This window comes from Patiria miniata, unplaced genomic scaffold (genome assembly GCF_015706575.1).
Source record: "Patiria miniata isolate m_02_andy unplaced genomic scaffold, ASM1570657v1 HiC_scaffold_16, whole genome shotgun sequence".
NCBI lineage: Eukaryota > Metazoa > Echinodermata > Asteroidea > Valvatida > Asterinidae > Patiria > Patiria miniata.
Window position 1 is genome coordinate 11,042,907 of NW_024037054.1, and position 20,721 is coordinate 11,063,627.

At 42.8% G+C, this 20,721-nt stretch overlaps 1 protein-coding gene across 1 annotated transcript; it reads left to right on the forward strand.

Annotated features, from left to right (window-relative positions):
• The first annotated feature begins 307 nt into the window (after positions 1–307).
• On the forward strand, positions 308–18,912 carry LOC119722980. The gene is made up of 5 exons (XM_038193416.1): positions 308–416; positions 5,365–14,515; positions 15,732–15,857; positions 16,555–16,695; positions 17,302–18,912. The coding sequence occupies exons 2-5, from the start codon at positions 5,655–5,657 to the stop codon at positions 17,468–17,470; spliced, it is 9,297 nt and encodes a 3,098-aa protein (XP_038049344.1). The 5' UTR covers positions 308–416; positions 5,365–5,654; the 3' UTR covers positions 17,471–18,912.
• Positions 18,913–20,721: the final 1,809 nt, after the last annotated feature.

The following is a 20,721-nucleotide window of genomic DNA, read 5'->3' on the forward strand; positions in this document are numbered from 1 at the left end:
TCATTTCGGCTTTCGAAACACACAAAATGAAACTCACTGCTAGGCGCACGCGGCGTGGCGCGCTTTACTGAACTTTTAGCGCGCTTTCAGCAATGTACGAAAGCCTCAGAGGACATTTCCTTCGAAATAATTAGCCTTGTTACGCTTGATTCCCTTTCAGACAAGGAGTCCTCTGGCATAATAAGAATAAGAGTTGTGTACAAAAAATTACTGTCATTCAACAAATCACCAAAAAATGCACGCTTTGAGAGTAATTTTAAAAGTAAGTGATGTTATTTTTAGGAAACCCGGCTGGATTTCAAGGACTCCGTACTCATTTATTTTTACGTGCTCGATCGAGGTCTCCATGTTGAAGTTGTAATCATCGTCGAACATTTGCGTGACCATAACATGGACCAAAAACGCAGTCCTAGCGGGTAAAATACCTCATTGTTTTTATACAACCCCTCTTAAACATTAGTGGAAATGTCTTTTTGGAATTTCTGCATTTGAATGTATTTTGATGGTTGATTTTGTTGGGTATTTAACTTCCTGTGCCATGCATGGACCGGATGATGGGCATGGCCGGTTTTTTTTTTAGCATGCCCAGTTTCCGGACATGCACAATTTCATGCTCCACGCTGTTGTGTCATTTTGAACCTGGCAAAGTCGATCCGCCATACATAATTTCGTATGCACGTTCACGGGTCTAGTTCCTGTCATGCCTGTAGCATGTGTAGGCCTACATGTGTACATGGTGTATCGTTAGCCCGACTGCGTCTGGCCGTACAACCATGGTACAACTACTATCGCAAGCTCTGTAGTACGGCCAGACGCTCAATGCTTCCCCACAGATAGCCCCATAAATGTGGCCTATTTACTGGACTGCCTCCGTAAACATAGGCCACACATCCACATACTGTACAAAAAAACGTGTCGACTTTGCCAAATTTAGATTTTCACATTTAGGCTTACTTTTTACGTTTTTTTGGCTTTATAAGCATTCTCACCCTCTATATAGGCTAATCAGAAAGTGCTGCCTTTTTCAGATGTCCATTTTTCGTGAAATTTCCAGATACATTTGCACACGTTTGCGTATCAAAATTTCAACATGAAATTTCACAAAAATTAAACATCTGAAAAAGGCAGCACTTTCTGATTAGCCTATATAGAGGGTGAGAATGCTTCTAAAGCAAAAAAAATCTACAAAGTAAGCCTAAATGTTAAAATCAAAATTTGGCAAAGTCGACACGTTTTTTTGTACATGTGGATGTGTGGCCTATGTTTACGGAGGCAGTCCAGTAAATAGGCCACATTTATGGGGCTACCCCACAGACTGAATTTTTTTTTCACTCTGAATTGTAGTGATTTTGCTACAGATTTTGATCGAGATTATCTTTTCATCCAGGACAAAAATTTCCAAAGTTAAGGTTCTTAGTCGTAGAGCAACTCATACCTTTTCGAAAAAACGTTCTTTGGTCTCAATATTGTCATCCATCTGGCCAAAAGATGACTTTCAGTCATCATCTTCCACAAATAAATATCGTCCCGAAAATGTCCTCCATGCGATTTCAAAATGGCGGCCGCGTTGTAATGTATGCATTATGCGGGCGCGCTTGGGCAAGATATTGAATATGCATTATTTTAATATTTAGTTCATGACCTCGTGTTTGTATGGCCAGCCGCGCCGCGCGCCAGACAAACGTCATAAACTATGATGCATATTCATTATCTTGCCCAAGCACGCCCGCATAATACATACATTACAACGCGGCCGCCATTTTGAAATCGCATGGAGGACATTTTTAGGACGATATTTGTGGAAGATGATGACTGAAAGTCGTCTTTTGGCCAGATGGATGAAAATATTGGGACCAAAGAACGTTTTTTTCAAAAAGGTATGAGTTCCTCTACGACTAGGAACCTTAACTTTGGATATTTCTGTCTTGGACGAGAAGATAATCTCGATCAAAATCTGTAGCAAAATCGCTACATCAGAGTGAAACAAAATTCAGTCTGTGGGGAAGCATTGAGCGTCTGGCCGTACTACAGAGCTTGCGATAGTACTGTACGGCCAGACGCAGTCGGGCAAGTGTATCGCGTACCTCATCTTAATGAATGTGTTCAGACAATGGAACAAATGATAGGCGCATTATAAGTTCAAGAAAAAAACTTTTAATTTTATGTAAATAATGCGCCTATCAAATCATGAATGCAAACATTTGATGAATGAACCGTACGTGGCTATCCTCGATGTTCCGGTTTTCAAGGGTGCCAGGTTTATTTCTAGCTAGAGAAAATCACAGACATTAGGACAATGCCTTCGGTGTCCATTTTTTTTGGGGGGGGGGCTGGTGGTGGAACACGTACACAACAATGAATCAACTGGTTGTGTGGTAGGAATCTGTGCCTCGCTACATTGTACAACTACAAATTTTCAAACTTCGAAAACTTGAGATCTCGAAAACAGGTGCACGTAGTCCGAGTAGCTAGGACTCTACTCCTTATGTTAAAAAAGGCGATTCGTAGAGTCCTTACTCTTACTCCTAGAACTATGAGGCTCCACGGATGAAGAACCCCGCAAAATTGTTTTCAGCACAAAACACTACCGGTAATTAAAGGGAATATACATCATTTGCTTTTGCTGTAATTTTCAGAAATGGATGGAATTGGGGGGTTGGAAATATGAAGCAAATATAGTTACACTGACTTTTTGGAGGTTTTGGGTTCGAAAATGCTATAAAAACCAAGAAAAACGATCATTTTCCTGTAGTCTGGTTCCCTGACTCCATATAAGAAGAAACAGAGCAGTTTACATACATTGGGGAATTGTAAGGTCAGGGAACCAGTCTAGCTGGCCCGTACCCGTTCATAGGTTTGTAATCGATTGCAAACAAGTGCAATGGTCAATTGTGGCCAGTATTTGAAAAAAAGCCAGTTGTTTCCAACGCTGATCGGCCGATCAGCGTTGGAAATTGATACAAAAATACCAATTTTCTTGAAAATGACAGTATACCAGGTGCCATAATTTTACAGGATGCTTTAGACTGTCATTTACCAACATCCTATTAAGGTATTTCGCAAAAACTTGGTAGTTTTATTTTTCGATGTTTGCAAATGTTGTATATTCCCTTTAAGTACAAAAACGTCCATCAAAATGCAGACATTTCCCACAGAACCACTGCACAGTTTGCCCCCGAACTCCGTACTACACCTCATGACATACTCATGTAATATGCGCAGAACAAACATCGCTGGATTTTGTCATTTTTTTTGCCAAAATGATGAAAAATATGCCCTTTCCACACTGAGCCAACCTGACACTTGAAACGTGCATGCATATGATCCAGCGATGATTTTCGGTTCGCTCGGAGCGCGCCGCGGGGGGGTACGGTACAAGCGAAATGTTAGTATGCGCGCATGCGTACAAGCTCCGAGCGAATGAACCGAAAAATCAAATAATAATACATGTACGTCTGATTTCCAGTTACAATGTACTTGCCGTTGGCCCAATAGTCTGAATCGAACTTCCATGTAGCTAGAAGTTTCATTTTCAATAACAAAATGTACGTAGTGGTTATAATGGCCAAACAATGAGTGAGCGGTATACATGCATATACATGTACACTTAACCCTAACTCCATTTTTGCTAGGATGCAACCTCAGTCCTGCAAAATCCTCCAACTGCTCCATGTAAAAACTGCATACATAGCCTCAATCCTCCAAACTCATCCTTTAATGCCTTTATTTCTTGAATGTTGTCCTTGGAGCAGTGACCACTTCCTCAATCCTGCAAAATCCTCCAGCAGTCACTGTCAATATGTTGAGGCAGAGCCAGTGACAGTCCTGGAGCAGCGCGGAGGATTTCAAGTATAATCTAGGCCTAAATGTATGCACGCTGAGCATAAACAACACAAGGTCCAACACAAGGTCTGGCCCAAGCCCTTGACACAGTGCATCCTCCAAAATCAGCCACACATGTATGCCATATAGCCTCAATCCTGCAAAATCCTACATCTGCAAACAGGATTTTGGAGGATTTGGGAAGGTTAGGGTTAGTCAGCTACGAGTCATGCTTGTGCATTATAAACGTACATGTATATGGAGCCTAATGTAAGGTTCCATTAATTTGCTTCTTCACTTGCAATGCAGCGTAGACCAATGCCAATTCGCCCACACATACTGTAATTTAAACTACATGCATGTCTCACGTGCGAGTGAATCAAATTTGAATCGGCCTATGTGTGGGATGGTGTAATTTACTGTAATAGAGTAGAGTACCATAAAATATGAGGTTGTGGGCTCGAGTCTTGTCTTAGCCAGCTAAAGACACTGATTCTCAGATAAATGTAATGAACATGTACTTGTGGTTACATATTGTAAATTTGTCTGTATGTATCCCTTTTTTTTTTAAAGTGTAATAATAAAAATGAGATGTCCTTCAGTATCGGCTAATTGTAAAAGAACTCCCTCTGCTTTCTACTGGGAGGTACATGTACACTACCCCCCCCCCACATGTACATGTATTTTTATATCCCAACGCTTTAGAATTAGTCATTATTTACATGGAAATGTGAATGTAGACTCTAACCCAACCAATCCCCATCAAGTCAAACTCCAAAACCAGGGTTTGTTGGAATCTGTTTGAATGAGTACATGTACTTCACTAGTAAACTGATTATGCTTTACATGGGGTCATGCATACATGTACATGTACCGGTACCACCATAATCATGATAATCAGAGTCCAAAAGTTTGGGTGTGCATTGTATAAGTTGCCATATGGTGCTGGAAATTGCAGGGGTGAGAAAGGTTCCTTCCGGTAGTAAATCACTTACCGGAAGTGGGGTTGGGGTTAAACATGTCATGCAAAATGTTCAACCCACATTTGTGTTCATGTACAAACTGTACCGTACGTACCGGTATATTGAGTGAACATGTGAGCTGTGTACTGTATGTACATGTATGTGCAGTGAGTGTATATTGCTCATGTACATTGCACATGTACATGTACTTCATGTACTTCTTGTATACATGTGTGCTAGATGCCCTCCGTACATTTACTATGCAGTTTATGTTGAGTATGTGTCCCTACAGGTACAGATGTTTTGAAATTGCTTCCAGATCTAGTTTTTCAGGATTTATCTTGTACATTTACCTTTACATTTTGCCTTCATGTAATTCAGTAGTTACCAGTATTGCCTCAATTCATCCATGCCATTTTGAGTGCTATTCTTCTGCCGGTGGCCACCCCTCAAAGAGTTGTCAGGTTTTGCTCTAATTCTGTGAGGAGTATAAAGTAGTTCTTGGCTTGTTTTGTTCATCTGCACAAATCTGCCTTTTGAATATTTTGGTGACTCTCAATCCACTTCGCATCTACTGCAGATTGGACCCTGGCCGTGCAAGTGGACCGTCACCTTGATGAGTCACTGGGAGCATTTGAGCAGGAAGAGGACCTCTTCCCACAGAAGTTGGACTTGCTGCCCTATCCTCAGGAAACCTCTTGGCCAGGGAAGTTGTCACTTGCCGGTTGGTGATACTTGTGTTCCATAAATTCAAAAGGCATTTTAGTTTTTGCAAGACAGGAGTGGAAAAAATTTGATTAACAGTTCATGTGTGGATAACTGGTTGGAGTTAACACTCTCATAACTGACCTTCGTAGGTGGCCTTATAACATGGGACGTCGTTCTTTGTTGGCGAATGGCTCGAAGAAGACGAGGATTGAACAGTCTCATTTGGTTCATAAGAATGGCCGCATTAAGAAACCGAGGGAGCTAGACGTGTCACAAAGCGTAGTCATGAAACCAACGTCGGTGTACTGCAGATCACCTGATGATGGGGGTGGTACATGTAAGTCTACGAGTGCAGTATCAGAGGGCAGGAGAACATTTATGCACCTGCGACCACACAAAACGTACACGCCGCTCATTGGCTTGTCCAGGAGAAGGCTTAAGACTGGGATGAACCATGCAAAGGCATCAGCTGCAGATACACACCTAAGTGGAAGGGACTCATTGTCTCTTCAGAAGGTGCATCCTCCTGCATCTCATGCGCAAGGCAGATCCTCAGGGGCTCAAGAAAAATCAGCATTGAAGAGAGTCAGACAAAGTGAAACACTGTTGGAAATGAGTCGGACAACCGCAGCTTCATCAAACAGTAGGAAGAATCACTGCAAAGGAAAAAGAAGCCAGCATGTGAAGCAAGCCACACTGACTTGTCATAGAGCCTGGCAACCACCAAGCTACAGTAGGCTCCTTCAAACCATGGGCAATCATCGTTTGTCTGTGACATTACAGCCACTGCCATCACGCTCGGATAAACAACATGTCCTTGAAGCTTCAAACGGGAAAGCATCTAGATCTGCTGATACAGATACCGAAGCAGATGGTATGAAAACGAAGTGCCAGCTGATTAAGGTTGAGCCAAACATCAGCAGTAATTGTGCTCAGTGGCAAATCGACAAGCGAAGGCTGGCCAAGGACATGTTACCTAAGAACAGTCTATCCAGGCAGGATTCACAGCTGAAAAGCAAGGAGGAAAGCGAACGTACCCACAAGACTGCAATGTTGCTAAGATCAAACAAGAAGTATGTCTCTGTTTTTCAGAGAAAACCACGAAGATCGGCACCAGCATGTGTTGCGTTAAGCTCTACTGCGTCTGGTGACCAATCCAGTAACTGCCAGTTGAGTTTTAAAGACTTGCAGTCCTCTCCAAGTGTTGAGCGACAGACTCCTGAGAAACACGAAAACGTAAATGAAGCTTCTGCAGCCTCTTTGACTTCACCTGAGCAGTGTACCACGATCCAAAGTCCAAAGTGTGTGCACAGCAATATCACTCCAACTTTTGCAATGGAATCAAAATGCAATGTAGAGCCAACAACTCAGGAAGTGGAGCAGTCCTCAAATAGGAGGGTTCTGAATTCAGGAGAAGAGACAGGCTCTTTGGCAGTCCTCCAGAATGAGAGAGGATCTTCTCAAGGATCACAGAGAATCCAGCAGACTGACAGTGGTTCTTTGCAATCTGAAAATAAGCAATCAGTTATGTCGGCTGGAGAACTTCAGAATACTCTTGAGAATGGACAAGTGGATAATGAAAAATCGTCTGTTCTACCAAAGAGCCGAGTGGACCACAAACGACACTCTACCCACCAAAAATTAGATATCGGTGACATATCCACTCACGGGGAACCTGAGATCAGTAAACTTGGAGGTTCCAATTTTGCCCTAAGGAGCCTGCTGACGCTTCGACCGTATTCTAGTTATCGGTTGATGGCTGGAAAGCGGTTACTGTGTGGAACCGAACGTAGACATTGGCTGCTAACCCAACCAGGATGCCGCAGCCTCTATCACTCGCATGATTATGCCCCCAAGGTGCTGATGAGACTACAGCCTTTTACTCGATATCGGCGTGTTGTCAGTAAGCCACAATTGCATGAAACCAAATCCAGACATTGGTTCTTAGTACAAGGAGTTAGTGCCCATAGTCGGCAAACAATGGAGACCATTCCTGATAATCTGTGTGAGGCACAAGAGTTGAGTGAGTCTCTCAAATCAGGTACATGTAGCAATCTAAGCAATCCCAATCTTCCTACTGAGAAAACTCCTGCGGAAGATTTAAAGGCAGTTGAATCTAATGAATTTGAAGTTGACGAATCTCCTCAAAGCATCAAAGAATCTGGTTCGGAAAAGACCTTGGAAGAAACGTCAGCAACTCAACCCACCAAGGCAGGTGAGCTTGATGGTTCACTTTCTCAAGAGACCAAGCTGACAACAAAACATTGTACTCAGAAAAGGTCGAGGCAGAAACGCAGAAAATCAGCCAAGAATAATTGTCATGCAGCCATTAAATCCTTTAAGGGAGTCAAAAAGGAGCAATCAAACACGGATCACACTTCAGCATCAAAACCGTGCAGATCAGAACAGATCATAGAAACTGAAGAAAACGTGTCTGGGCAGTCATGCATGGCTCAGAACATTGCCAGTGGTCAGTCTTGCGAAAGTCCTACATGTATGTTCAGTACATCCCTCATAGATGTTCCAGAAATTGCACTAAGCCATAACACTGGGCAAAGGGACGAGGATGCTGATTCTCACCAGGCAGTGTCTCCTGCACAAGACATTGTCCTAACGTCAACTGATGCCAGCATTCAAATCAAAACACAGAGTGTCCCTGACTATAGCCCAAAAATCGTCATGATGATGCGACCATATCCAGCCTATCAAAAAGTTGCAGGGAAGTCCATGTTGCCTTGTAAATTCACAGGCCATTGGTTCTTAACTGAAGTCCAGGGCAGTGATTTCAAACGTGAGAAAGTTGACGATATGGTAAGGAATGCTGAGCAAAAGTCAGATAGCCTTCTAGCCATAAAGGCAGTTGAATCTAATGAATTCGAAGTTGACGAATCTCCTCAGAATACCAATCCCAATGCTCCTGCTGAAAAAACTCCTGAGGAGGTTTTGTTGCCGGTAGAGCTCAGCAACCCCTCAGAAATATTACTGCCACAGCATATACAGGCAGTTGAATCTAATGAATTTGAAGTCAACGAATCTCCTCTGAATATCAAGCAGTCTGGTTCGGAAAAGACCTTGGACGAAACTTCAGCACCTCAACCCACCAAGGCAGGTGAGCTTGATGGTTCACTTTCTCAAGAGACAGAGCTGACAACAAAACCATGTACTCAGAAAGGGTCAAGGCAGAAACGCAGAAAATCAGCGAAGAATAATCATCATACAGTCATTAAATCCTTTAAGGGAGTCAAAAAGGAGCAATCAATCACAGATCACACTTCAACATCGCCAAAGCCTTGCAGATCAGAAGAAATCATAGAAGCTGAAGAAAACGTGTCTGGGCAGTCAAGCATGGCTCAGAATATCGTCATTGGCCAGTCTTGCGAGAGTCCTACCAGTATGTTAAGTAAATCCCCCATAGATGTTCAAGAACATTCATTAAGCGAGAACTCTCACCAAAAGGACAAGGACGCTGATTTTCTCCAGGCAGTGTCTCCTGCACAAGACATTGCCCCTTCGTCAACTGATGCCAGCATTCAAATCAAAACACAAAGTGTCTCCGATTATAGCCCAAAGATCCTCATGATGATGCGACCATATCCAGCCTATCAAAAAGTTGCAGGGAATTCCATGTTGCCTTGTAAATTCACAGGCCATTGGTTCTTAACTGAAGTCCAGGGCAGTGATTTCAAACATGAGAAAGTTGACGATGTGGTAAGGAATGCTGAACAAAAGTCTGATAGCCATCTAGAAATAACAGCAGTTGAATCTAATGAATTTGAAGTTGATGAATCTCCTCAGAGTACCAATCCCAATGGTTCTGTTGAAAAGACTCCTGTGGAAGTTTTGTTGCCAGCAGAGCTCAGCAACCCCTCAGAAATGTTTTTACAACCACAGCATATAAAGGAAGTGGAATCTAATGAATTGGAAGTTGACAAATCTCCTCAGAATACCAAACAGTCTGGTTCCGAAAAGGCCTTGGAAGAAACGTCAGCACCTCAACTCACCAAGGCAGGTGAGCTTGATGGTTCTCTTACTCCAGAGACCAAGCTGACAACAAAACAATGTACTCAGAAAGGGTCCAGGCAGAAACACAGAAAATCAGCAAAGAATAAATATCATGTGGCCAGTAAATCCCTTAATGGAGTAAAAAAGGAGCAATCAATCATGGATCACACTTCAAAATCACCAAAATCTTGCAGATCAGAAGAAACCGTGGAAGCTGAAAAAATTGTGTCTGGGCAGTCATGCATGGCTCAGAACATTGTCAGTGGTCAATCTTGCGAGAATCCTATGTTGAGTAAATCCGTCACACATGACTTAAGCCAGAACACTCGGCAAAGGGTCAAGGATGCTGATTCTCTCCATCTGGGCAAAACAGTCCAAACTAGATCGTTGACACAAAAGCTTGAACGGCCTAAGAGACGTTTGAAACCCACTGAAAAATCCTTGCTGCACCAACTTGCAAAAGCAGTCAAGACGTGTAGGCATTCTGCAAAGCCAACTCTCAAACTTAAAACTGTCCGAAAACCAACCAAAAAGTCCCCAAAGCCTGAATTTGGAAAAAAATCATCGAATTCAAAAAGTAAGCAACGGGCAGTATTTGCTACTAAAATCCTGGTGCCATCTAGACAATCTTCAGGACCTGATTTGAGAGCGGATGCTACCTGTACAGAGAGGGAACCTGATTCTACTCATCCATCACTGTTGCAAGAAACTTCTGACGAAAGTGTTTCTGTGATCCAGTCACAAGTTGGCCTTTCCCAAGGATTGGGCGACTGTTTGAAGGTGGATAAAGTCACTGGTGATAAGAAGGCAACACTTGCTAAACAGAACAGGCTGCATAAAGTTTGCCTGGACATACAGGTGCGAGGCTTGTCACAATTGCACCATCTGATCAGTATAGCAAACCAGATATCCACCATGCCGTCAGCGATTCCAGACTCAGACACGACATCGGGCAATGATAACCTGACCACTGAGGAACAGTGTACAGATAGTGAAGTTGTGCTAGATTCAAAACCACAAGTGGTAGACACTATGCAGGTGGATGATACAAATGAGTCAACTTGTGTCACAGATGTTGCTGTGAGCTCGCCATGTTTGTCCACAATGCCGTTAGCGATTTCAGACTCGAACAAGACACCGGGCAATGATAACCAGACCACTGAGGAACAGTATACAGATAGTGAAGCTGTGCTTGATTCAAAACCACAAGCGTTAGACACTATGCAGGTGGACGATACAAATGAGTCAACTTGTACCACAGATATAACTGTAAGCTCGCCATGTTTGTCCACAATACAGTCAGCGATATCAGACTCTGACACGACATTGGGCAATGATATCCAGACCACTGAGGAACAGTATACAGATAGTGATGCTGTGCTTGACTCAAAACAACAAGCGGTAGACAGTATGCAGCTGGACGATACAAATGAGTCAACTTGTGCCGCAGATGTTACTGTAAGCTCGCCATGTTCGTCCACAATTCCATCAGCGATTTCAGACTCGGACACGACATTGGGTAGTGATAACTTGACCACTGAGGATCAGTGTACAGATAGCGATTCTGAAGCTGTGCTCAACTCAAAACCACAAGCGGTAGATAGTATGCAGCCGGATGATACAAATGAGTCAACTTGTGCCACAGATGTTACTGTGAGTTCGCCATGTTTGTCCACAATGCCGTCAGCGATTTCAGACTCTGACACGACATTGGGCAATGATAACCAGACCACTGAGGAACAGTATAGCGATTCTGAAGCTGTGCTTGACTCAAAACAACAAGCGGTAGACACTATGCAGCTGGATGATACAAAAGAGTCAACTTGTGTCACAGATGTTACTGTAAGCTCGCCATGTTTGTCCACAATACCGTCAGCGATTTCAGACTCCGACACGACATCGGGTAGTGATAACTTGACCACTGAGGATCAGTGTACAGATAGCGATTCTGAAGCTGTGCTCAACTCAAAACCACAAGCGGTAGATAGTATGCAGCCGGATGATACAAATGAGTCAACTTGTGCCACAGATGTTACTGTGAGTTCGCCATGTTTGTCCACAATGCCGTCAGCGATTTCAGACTCTGACACGACATTGGGCAATGATAACCAGACCACTGAGGAACAGTATACAGATAGCGATTCTGAAGCTGTGCTTGACTCAAAACAACAAGCGGTAGACACTATGCAGCTGGATGATACAAAGCAGTCAACTTGTGCCACAGATGTTACTGTGAGCCTGCCATGTTTGTCCACAATGCCGTCAGCGATTTCAGACTCGGACACGACATCGGGCAATGATAACCTGACCACTGAGAAACAATGTACAGATAGCGATTCTGAAGCTGTGCTTTACTCAAAACCACAAGCCATAGACGAAATGCAACTGGATGATACAAAGCAGTCAACATGTGCCACAGATGTTACTGTGAGCTCGCCATGTTTGTCTCATATGGAATCAGAATCGATTTCTGTTGAAGACATGATCTCAACTACAGATGGAATGCAAAGTCATACTGAGAAAGATCACAACAGCATGCCTGAGCAAGAGGAACACCAGGACGAATCCTCAAGAGACTTCTTAACCGAAGATGCCGCAAATATCACAACTGAGAAAAACAAGTGTTTTGCAGACTCACCCATTCCGATATTTTCTGGAAAAGAAGAGGAAAAAAATAAGCCTGGGACAGAGGTGTTAAATCTCACCAAAGGAAGACAAGCCAAGCCCCGTCGAAGAACCACCATGAGGCTCCGAAAGAAGGACAAGCACTTTCTGTTTTCCAGATTGGGGTTTAAGAAAACCAAGCGAAGAGCTTTTCATGTGGTTCATAACAACAAGCATGGCAGAGGGCGAAAGCCTTTGACAGTACGAGCTGGTGAAACAAATATATGTGAACAAGGAAAGGGTTTAAATGAACATGGCACAGAGATTTCTCAAGGCATCCTAGGTGATCCAGGTAGTTCTGCCCTTCCTTCGTGCACTCACAGGCTAAGGAAACGGAGGGCTAATGTTTTCAGGCTCACCCATGTGATGTTTGCAGCAGCTTCACAGAAACCCTCACCAAGTGCGAACCCAAAAACCAAACCTACCATAGGTAGACCCCGGAAGCTAACCCATGTGATGTCTGCAGCAGCTTCACAGAAACCCTCTCCAAGCGTGGACCCAAATACCCAATCTAGCAGAGGTAGACCACGGAAGCCAACCAATGTGATGTTTGCAGCAGCTTCACAGAAACACTCATCCATTGCGGACCCAAATACCAAGCCGACCATAGGTAGACCACGGAAGCTAACCGATGTGATGTTTGCAGCAGCTTCACAGAAACACTCATCAATTGCGGACCCAAATACCAAGCCTACTATAGGTAGACCACGGAAGCAAACCCATGTGATGTCTGCAGCAGCTTCACAGAAACCCTCTCCAAGCGTGGACCCAAATACCCAATCTAGCAGAGGTAGGCCACGGAAGCCAACCAATGTGATGTTTGCAGCAGCTTCACAGAAACACTCAATTGCGGACCCAAATACCAAGCCTACTGTGGGTAGACCACGGAAGCTAACCGATGTGATGTCTGCAGCAGCTTCACCGAAACGCTCACCAAATGCGGGCCCAAATACCAAATCTAGCAGAGGTAGACCGCAGAAGCCAACCCATGTGATGTTTGCATCAGCTTCACAGAAACACTCATCAATTGTGAAGCCAAATACCAAACCCACCATAGGTAGACCACGGAAGCTAACCCATGTGATGCCTTCAGCAGCTTTACAGAAACCCTCACCAAGGGCAGACCCAAATACCAAATCTAGCAGAGGTAGACAACGGAAGCCAACCCATGTGATGTTTGCAGCAGCTTCACAGAAACACTCATCAATTTCGGACCCAAATACCAAGCCTACTACATGTATAGGTAGACCACGGGAGCGAACTGATGTGATGTTTGCAGCAGCTTCACAGAAACACTCATCAATTGCGGACCCAAATACCAAGCCTACTATAGGTAGACCACGGAAGCAAACCCATGTGATGTCTGCAACAGCTTCACAGAAACCCTCTCCAAGTGTGGACCCAAATACCCAATCTAGCAGAGGTAGACCACGGAAGCCAGCCAATGTGATGTCTGCAGCAGCTTCACAGAAACGCTCACCAAGTGCGGACCCAAATACCAAATCTACCATAGGTAGACCACGGAAGCTAACCTATGTGATGTCTGCAGCAGCTTCACGGAAACCCTTACCAAGTGCGGACCCAGATACCAAATCTAGCAGAGGTAGACCATGGAAGCCAACCCATGTGATGTTTGCAGCAGCTTCACAGAAACACTCATCAATTGCAAACCCAAATACCAAACCCACCAGAGGTAGACCACGGAAGCCAACTGATGTGATGTTTGCCGCAGCTTCACAGAAAGCTTCACCAAGTGCAGACCCAAATACCAAACCTACCAGGAGTAGACCACGGAAGCGGAAGCTTAGTCCACATGAGAATTCCTCTCCCACAAACAACATCTTGCCCTCTTTACATACATGTAGGAGGGGAAAAGAGTTCTGTACAACAGAGCTGCCTTCCAATGTCCAGTTAGATTTGCAGCACCATCGCCAACAGAATTCCAGGAGTATTAAACTACAAGATAAACTAGATGATGCTAACAGTAATGCATTGAGTAAACCACGTGGGAGGAAGCGAAAGAAGAGGGTTTTCCCTAAAAGAAAGGGTGACCTGCAGTCACCAGGGACGAATTTGAGTAGAGATGCCCCACCTGCTTGTATGCCAGCCTCAAGCCCGGACCACCTGCCACCCGCCAAGAGAATAAAGCAGCTCATCCCAGGCTACGTCAGCCCAGACAAAGAGGAATTCACTCTGGAGGAATTTTGCAGCCTAAAGACACTCGAGGAAGCTGTTGAGATGGCTGCCAGAGAGACAAGCAATGACGAGCTTCCTCATCTGAGTCCTGTCTCCAAGAGGAAGATGAAATCTAGTGATTCCAAATTGCACAGGGTCTCCTCTTCATCGAACAAGAAGAGGTATGTTCAGCAATCCTTATCCTAATGAGATTGTACTTGAACTCATTCTTGTCCATGCTAAATCCAACAGTATCCAGGTGTCCAACACCGGGCAAGTCTGGGTGGTGTTTGATTCAGTTGGATTAAGCAAGGTGCTGAATGAAAATTTACATGAAGAGAGTTAGTATTGAGTTCATTACTATTATGTAGGATATCAAGATCCATGTGTAAAGTAAAAGTGGCTGGCCTGTACATATCTGAATCCATTAGGAGTTGGAGTTGGAAAATTAATATCTAGGTAAATTACTACATTATATAGGGCCTATGTACAAATGTACGTACATGTATGTACATGTACGTAATTGGGTGTCACTGATCAAGTGTTCAGGAAAGTATCTTGAAAACAATTATTGACTGAAAAGGAAAAATTTCCCGCTCACTCTGTGTCTGTCCTCAGATCTTGCTACGTCCATGCAGTGCGAATTACAATTCTATTACAGTCTACAACTGTATGGGCAATTCCACGGTTACTCACGTTACATTTTTGATGTACTTTTGAGTTTCCTTGGGCTGTAATTACCTTACTGAAAAGGTTTAATAACTGTTATCCCCATGGTAGATAGAGTAGACCTAGACCTACCTATTAAGCACCATAGATGACATCCAGAAAAATGTAGTATGTATGATAAACAAGACGCCCAAAATTAGTTACTCACGTTACGAAAATGTAACGTGAGTAACCAATTTTGTGCGTCTTATTTATCATACATACATGTAGCACATTTTTCTGGATGTCATCTTTGGTGCTTAGGTACCAATAGACCATTATCATGTTGCGGCCATCTTGATTTTTCCCATTCAATTCAACGTAACCAAAGCGGGGCTGGAAGGAAAAAGTCTGGTTCCTTTTTGCACTAAAAACATGATCATTCAGTCCTGTTATTGGATACGGGGAACATGACTGAAGTGGTGGCAGCATGATAAAGGTCTATACCTCAGCACCGGTACTTTTACACTGCTTCCCCTTAAACTACATGTTGTATTTATAAGTATAGATGTTCGCGGGAAAATTCGCGGGAAAATGGCAACATTGAGCTGTATACTTTAAATGGTGCTGAGACAATTGTAGGAATTTTCCCAATAAAATGAGGGAAAGATGCTGTTATGACTTGCGTACAATACTGGTTGATATGTACTACCCGTTACCCGTTTTATTTTCCTCATTTGTTTTCTTCAGTCGTGCAAAGCGTTCTTCTCGATCACCGGAGGGATCCTACTGGGACTGCAGCGTGTGCACGTATCGGAACAAGGCCGAAGCGTTCAAGTGTGCCATGTGTGATGTTCGCAAAGGAACCTCAACCAGGTACCCTAACCTGCTATTAAACATCCTTGTTATCCCCGAAAGGGGGGGGGGGGGTTGAAATAAAGAAAGGAGAGTTGGTGTAGAGTATTGGAAACAGGTGTATTCTAACAAATCCCCTTTCCCCCTCCCACCCAATCCCACTCAGTAATTGATCAGAAATTGAAAAATGATGAAGTATTAGCTTTCATTTGATGGGTGTCTCAAACACCTTAAAGAGTTATGAGTATTTTTTTGATAGTTTATGGAAGTGGGCGTAATTATCACCGAGAACTAAGGTAGTTGATACTGTTTTTCAACCTTATGAGCAGAACTCACTGGCAATAAACTGACCAAATGTAAACGAAGCTAGTAAAATCCCCAGGCCCCCCTTATCCCTTCAAGTTGGCACCATCGTTTACCAACAGACAAGCCTTGTATATAAATGCACTGCAGAATTCACTTTGCTGGTGCGGCTAAAGCATCCTCCAATTCACCTCAGCTGGACAGCAAAGTGAACTCTGGAGTGTATTAGCTTAACTGTTAGGGCCTGGACTTCATTGTATTACATTGTATAAATGTTATTCACTGAAAAAATAAAATAAAAGTATAGAGCTGGGGTGGTTTGGGGCTCTACAGTGAGGCAGGGCGGTTTCGGATGCTACAGTGACTATATCCAATTGACATTACACCAATATAGCAAGGGTAAATTTTTCCTTAGGAAACCGAGGCTGAATGCACAATTAGTCGCCCAGCAGCAGGCTCAACAGAATCTGTCCCCGCTAGTCCACGTCAAGACAGTCAAGCCAGCACCGCGGTCCAGCCCAGTACAGCGGAAAACAGGCAGTCCTAAGAAACCTAGGTAAGAAACGAGTGGATGCCATCACAAACTGCATGTACATTGTACATGTATGGTAGTTTGCCCCTTCATCATAATTGGCGCGCCAGTCAACAGTGGCTGGTGGGACTGGGCTTATCAACGTTGTCACAATGTTGACTGTAGACCCTCAAATCTATTGAAATCTTATTTAGTTGCCATGCCTTGATGATGCAGCCTTCGTTTCATGTTTAATATTACTGAGCACTATTACTACTACGCCTCGGGGGTCTGCAGCATTGGATTCATGGTCTGCGGGTAATTCTGCAGGTTGAGGGTTCGAGCCCAGCCTGCGGCTATGGTGCGTGTGCCCTTAGGCAAAGCACTTCGTCATTCATTGCTTCTTTCCACCCAGGAGTAAATTGGGTACCTGTGAGGGCAGAGATGGCTACATGTATATGCCTCTTGTGAAACAACATAGGTCCTGGCCGGTACTTTCCTTGATCCTTCATAATCCTCCAAAACTCTCGGTGTATTTTGAGGATGGGAGGGATAGGTCAATATTGCTTGCTTAAATGCGTGATGTAGATGAAACAAGTGTAGACCATTGTCAAACTAAAATAATTATTGTCGTTTTCTTCCCAACTTCAGACCACGTTTAAAAAACATTGATCGCAGTTCGGCCATCAGCACTGAAGTGGTTGTCAACAACGTACCAGTCATCATCACAGAGTACAAGGAGAAATCGCACACGAGAACCACCGTGGATTCTGACGAAGCCTCGGCCGACAGGACAAACGGCAACGTCAACGGATTATGAAGAGCGCCCTCCCATGTGTTTTTTTTTTTTAATAACTCCCGTCGTCGGAGAGACTAGCCCGTGGTGTTTTTTTGTCGTCGCCCGTGAATATGCTGCATTTTTTGTACCAAAGTTATAAACCGTACACATAGGTCATGTTAGAATCTCTGTAATGTGCTTTGTATTGTGCTGTGTCAAAAAATTCCTTACGGTCGAAAGAACCTAACGGTCGACAGAACCTAACCTAACAGAAAGAACCTAACGGTCGAAAGAACTAACCTGAATCTGTGCAGTACACCGTTAGAAGATGTAACGTTGTCTTGTGAAGTACGTAGCTGTTACATTTTGAAATTTCCTTTTGCAAACATGCAGAATGCACTAATGCTTGACTGTAATATTAAATTGCTTTAAGCTTAACTAGCGAGGAATAAGATTGAATGCCCCAGTTAGTGGATGTCTGTGAACACCTGGTCCAGTGGTGGATTATGGGATAGATCACGTGCTTGAAGACCTCTGTCTTTTGAGGACAAGTTTTGAAATACGACACAATCTTTTATGAATGCACCACATTCTGTTACCGCAATGAGCAACAGTTTCTTGCGATATTTGTATTTACTGCACAGTTTTAGCCCCTTTGAGCTCAGACGAAAAGTTGAGAAACCCGCCCCTTTCAAAGGAATGGCTAGGATGGAGTTGCACTCATTCATGTAGAAAAAAAAGATGCATGCATGTAAATATTATTGCTCAAGATAATTATGACGGTTAAAAAAAAATGTGCTAAAATCAGTGCGTTTAATGGAAATTCAAATGGAAGAGATCCCTCAATTTGCACACTTTCATTGGGCCAAGATAGTGGAAAACTGTCAAGAATGAGATTCAGATTCTCGAAAATGTCAATATTGCTTTGATCATCTGTTAGTAAGTAGTGTAGAAATTTTGGGTTTTCTGTTTTTGCAAAATAGATACTTGCATGTAGATACCTCAGTTCTAGACACAGCTGCTCAATGAACGTTGAAGTTGGGGCATGGCACACGATTAGCTTAAATTGCACTTTTATGCAACTTTCAAAATGCAAATACAGGCTGATCCACTTTATACAACTCTTTTTGTAACTAGACACAAGGTAGGCCAAATTAAAGTCATACTAGTATTAAAGCAGTAACAATGTTACTTTCTGAATGTTAGTGACCTTCATGCACATTCATTATCCTGAGCTCATACTTGTGAATTGTCTTATAATGGACACCATACATGTATTATTAGCCTGTGCCAGCATTTCGAATTTGTGGTGTTTCTTTTAAAGGATTTTGAAGACTCCAGTCAAGAAAACGTGCATTTGTTAAGCCACCAATATTCTAATAACAGTAATAATTGAAGTGATTGTCTGTTGATTTACTTGTCAGTTTAAAGGTACACATTGTCATAAGAGTAAATTGACATAAGAATGTAAGGCCAAAAAAAAATTCTCCAGTTTCTGGTATGCGCACGCGTCGCCGTAGCCATGCGCGTCGGCAAAATGAAAAAGTTTTTTTTCAATGTAAGATGATGTCTCAAAACCGCCAAACTCACTGGTTTGACTGGAATCCTGCTGCTGCACAATATTAATTTGTTTTTAGATGGGGTTACGATCGAGTATAAGCTTTTTGTGGCCTCTCTGGACTCCATATATTTGCACTAAATTTAGTCGGGCACCATTTGCAGTCGTCAGCCGACATTTGAAGAAAAAAAAACCTAAAAAAAAAAAAAGCCACGTCGTTGCACCACTTTTGGGGCAAGCTCTATACCAGAAACCGGAGACTTTTTTGGGGGGCCTAATGCTGTGTTATTCGGCAATCTCCTTCCCTGTTTCGAGAGATAACTGTGCCAAGCACATGTGAGCCTTCTGATAAATAACTAATCAAACATTGCCAAAACAGTTCCTGATATCTGTCATCCCGTAGATATACCAAGTTATCACAGCTTACATCCCATTTCATTAAGGATGGCTTTTTAACCCTAACAGAGCTCAACCCATCAAACCCCAACGGCATGTTTTGTTGGAATCTGTCAGGATGGGTACAGTACCCCTAAACTGACAGTCATGTACATTAGGTTGGCACACCTCCAGAAACAAAGTCAGAAATATGCGTGTGCAGTTTCCCATATGGTGTTGGAATTTGCCGGGATGGGTGTGGTACCTTGTAAATCATGCTAGGGAGTTAGGGTTAATTGAGAGTTTGTGATAGAGAAAAAAAAAAGTATTTATGTATAAAGTAGACTTTAGAATCATGTTGTTCGCACTTTTAAAGTAAAAAAAAAACGTGGTTGTGTGTTAAGGTTGGTTCATACTAAGCATGAAGACAATTGTGAACCTGAGTTTGTGATGCCATGGCTAGTATTTGCTCTGTGAATATGCAAAAGTTGGACAAATTTCAACCTTGACAAAGTTCACTGAGAATGTTCCCTATTGTCAAACTTGTTCTGCATTATTTACTTGAAGTTTTAACCAGCTGGCAAGACTTGCGGGTGTTTAGTTGGGCCATATAAATATTTGCCTAGTAATGTTGGTTCATTCATTGTGACAAAAAAATGGCCACCTCTGTAGTTTGATCGTTAACTATTTGTGATATTTTCATCCACTCTGAATACAGCCGATCATATTTCTACTACAAAAGTCATTAATATTTCAGCAAAATTTTAAAATTGCCAGCAAAATTGATCCATTGGACATGGCTACACAAGTGCATGTAGAAATTCCAGCTATTAAGGTGCTTTCAGAATTTGGAATTGCTGATAAATTTACTCGCATTTTTTGAATTTTTGTTTTAATCAATTTATGTGTACATACAAATGTGATAGTGTAGCGTGTAGTCCATGTGTTTTACTTTTGTGGCATGTATCGAAAAGTATTATTAATGCGCAAGTCTTAGGGGAAAAAGTGTTATTTTTGTTGGATTTTGGGGTTGGCGGGATGGATTAAAGTATTACTTATGGACTTGTGAATGAATACTAATACTAAATTTTCGTTCTGTCACGTAATCAAAATAGTTATAACATAAGGAATCTCGCTTTGTAAATTGTTATTGCCCGTTATTTTTTTTCTTGTTGGCAGATTAAGAATAAATACGTAATGTTTCTGAGAATTTCCCTCTTGAAATGTGCATTTCTTACAATGGCCTTTTCTCTGGTGCTACTGTAGTCTGGTTCCCAGACCCGACAATTATTCCCGACGCTCACGTCTAAATTGAAGGTCAGGCAGCCTCCGTGGCTAAAAATGAACATGACGACATTGA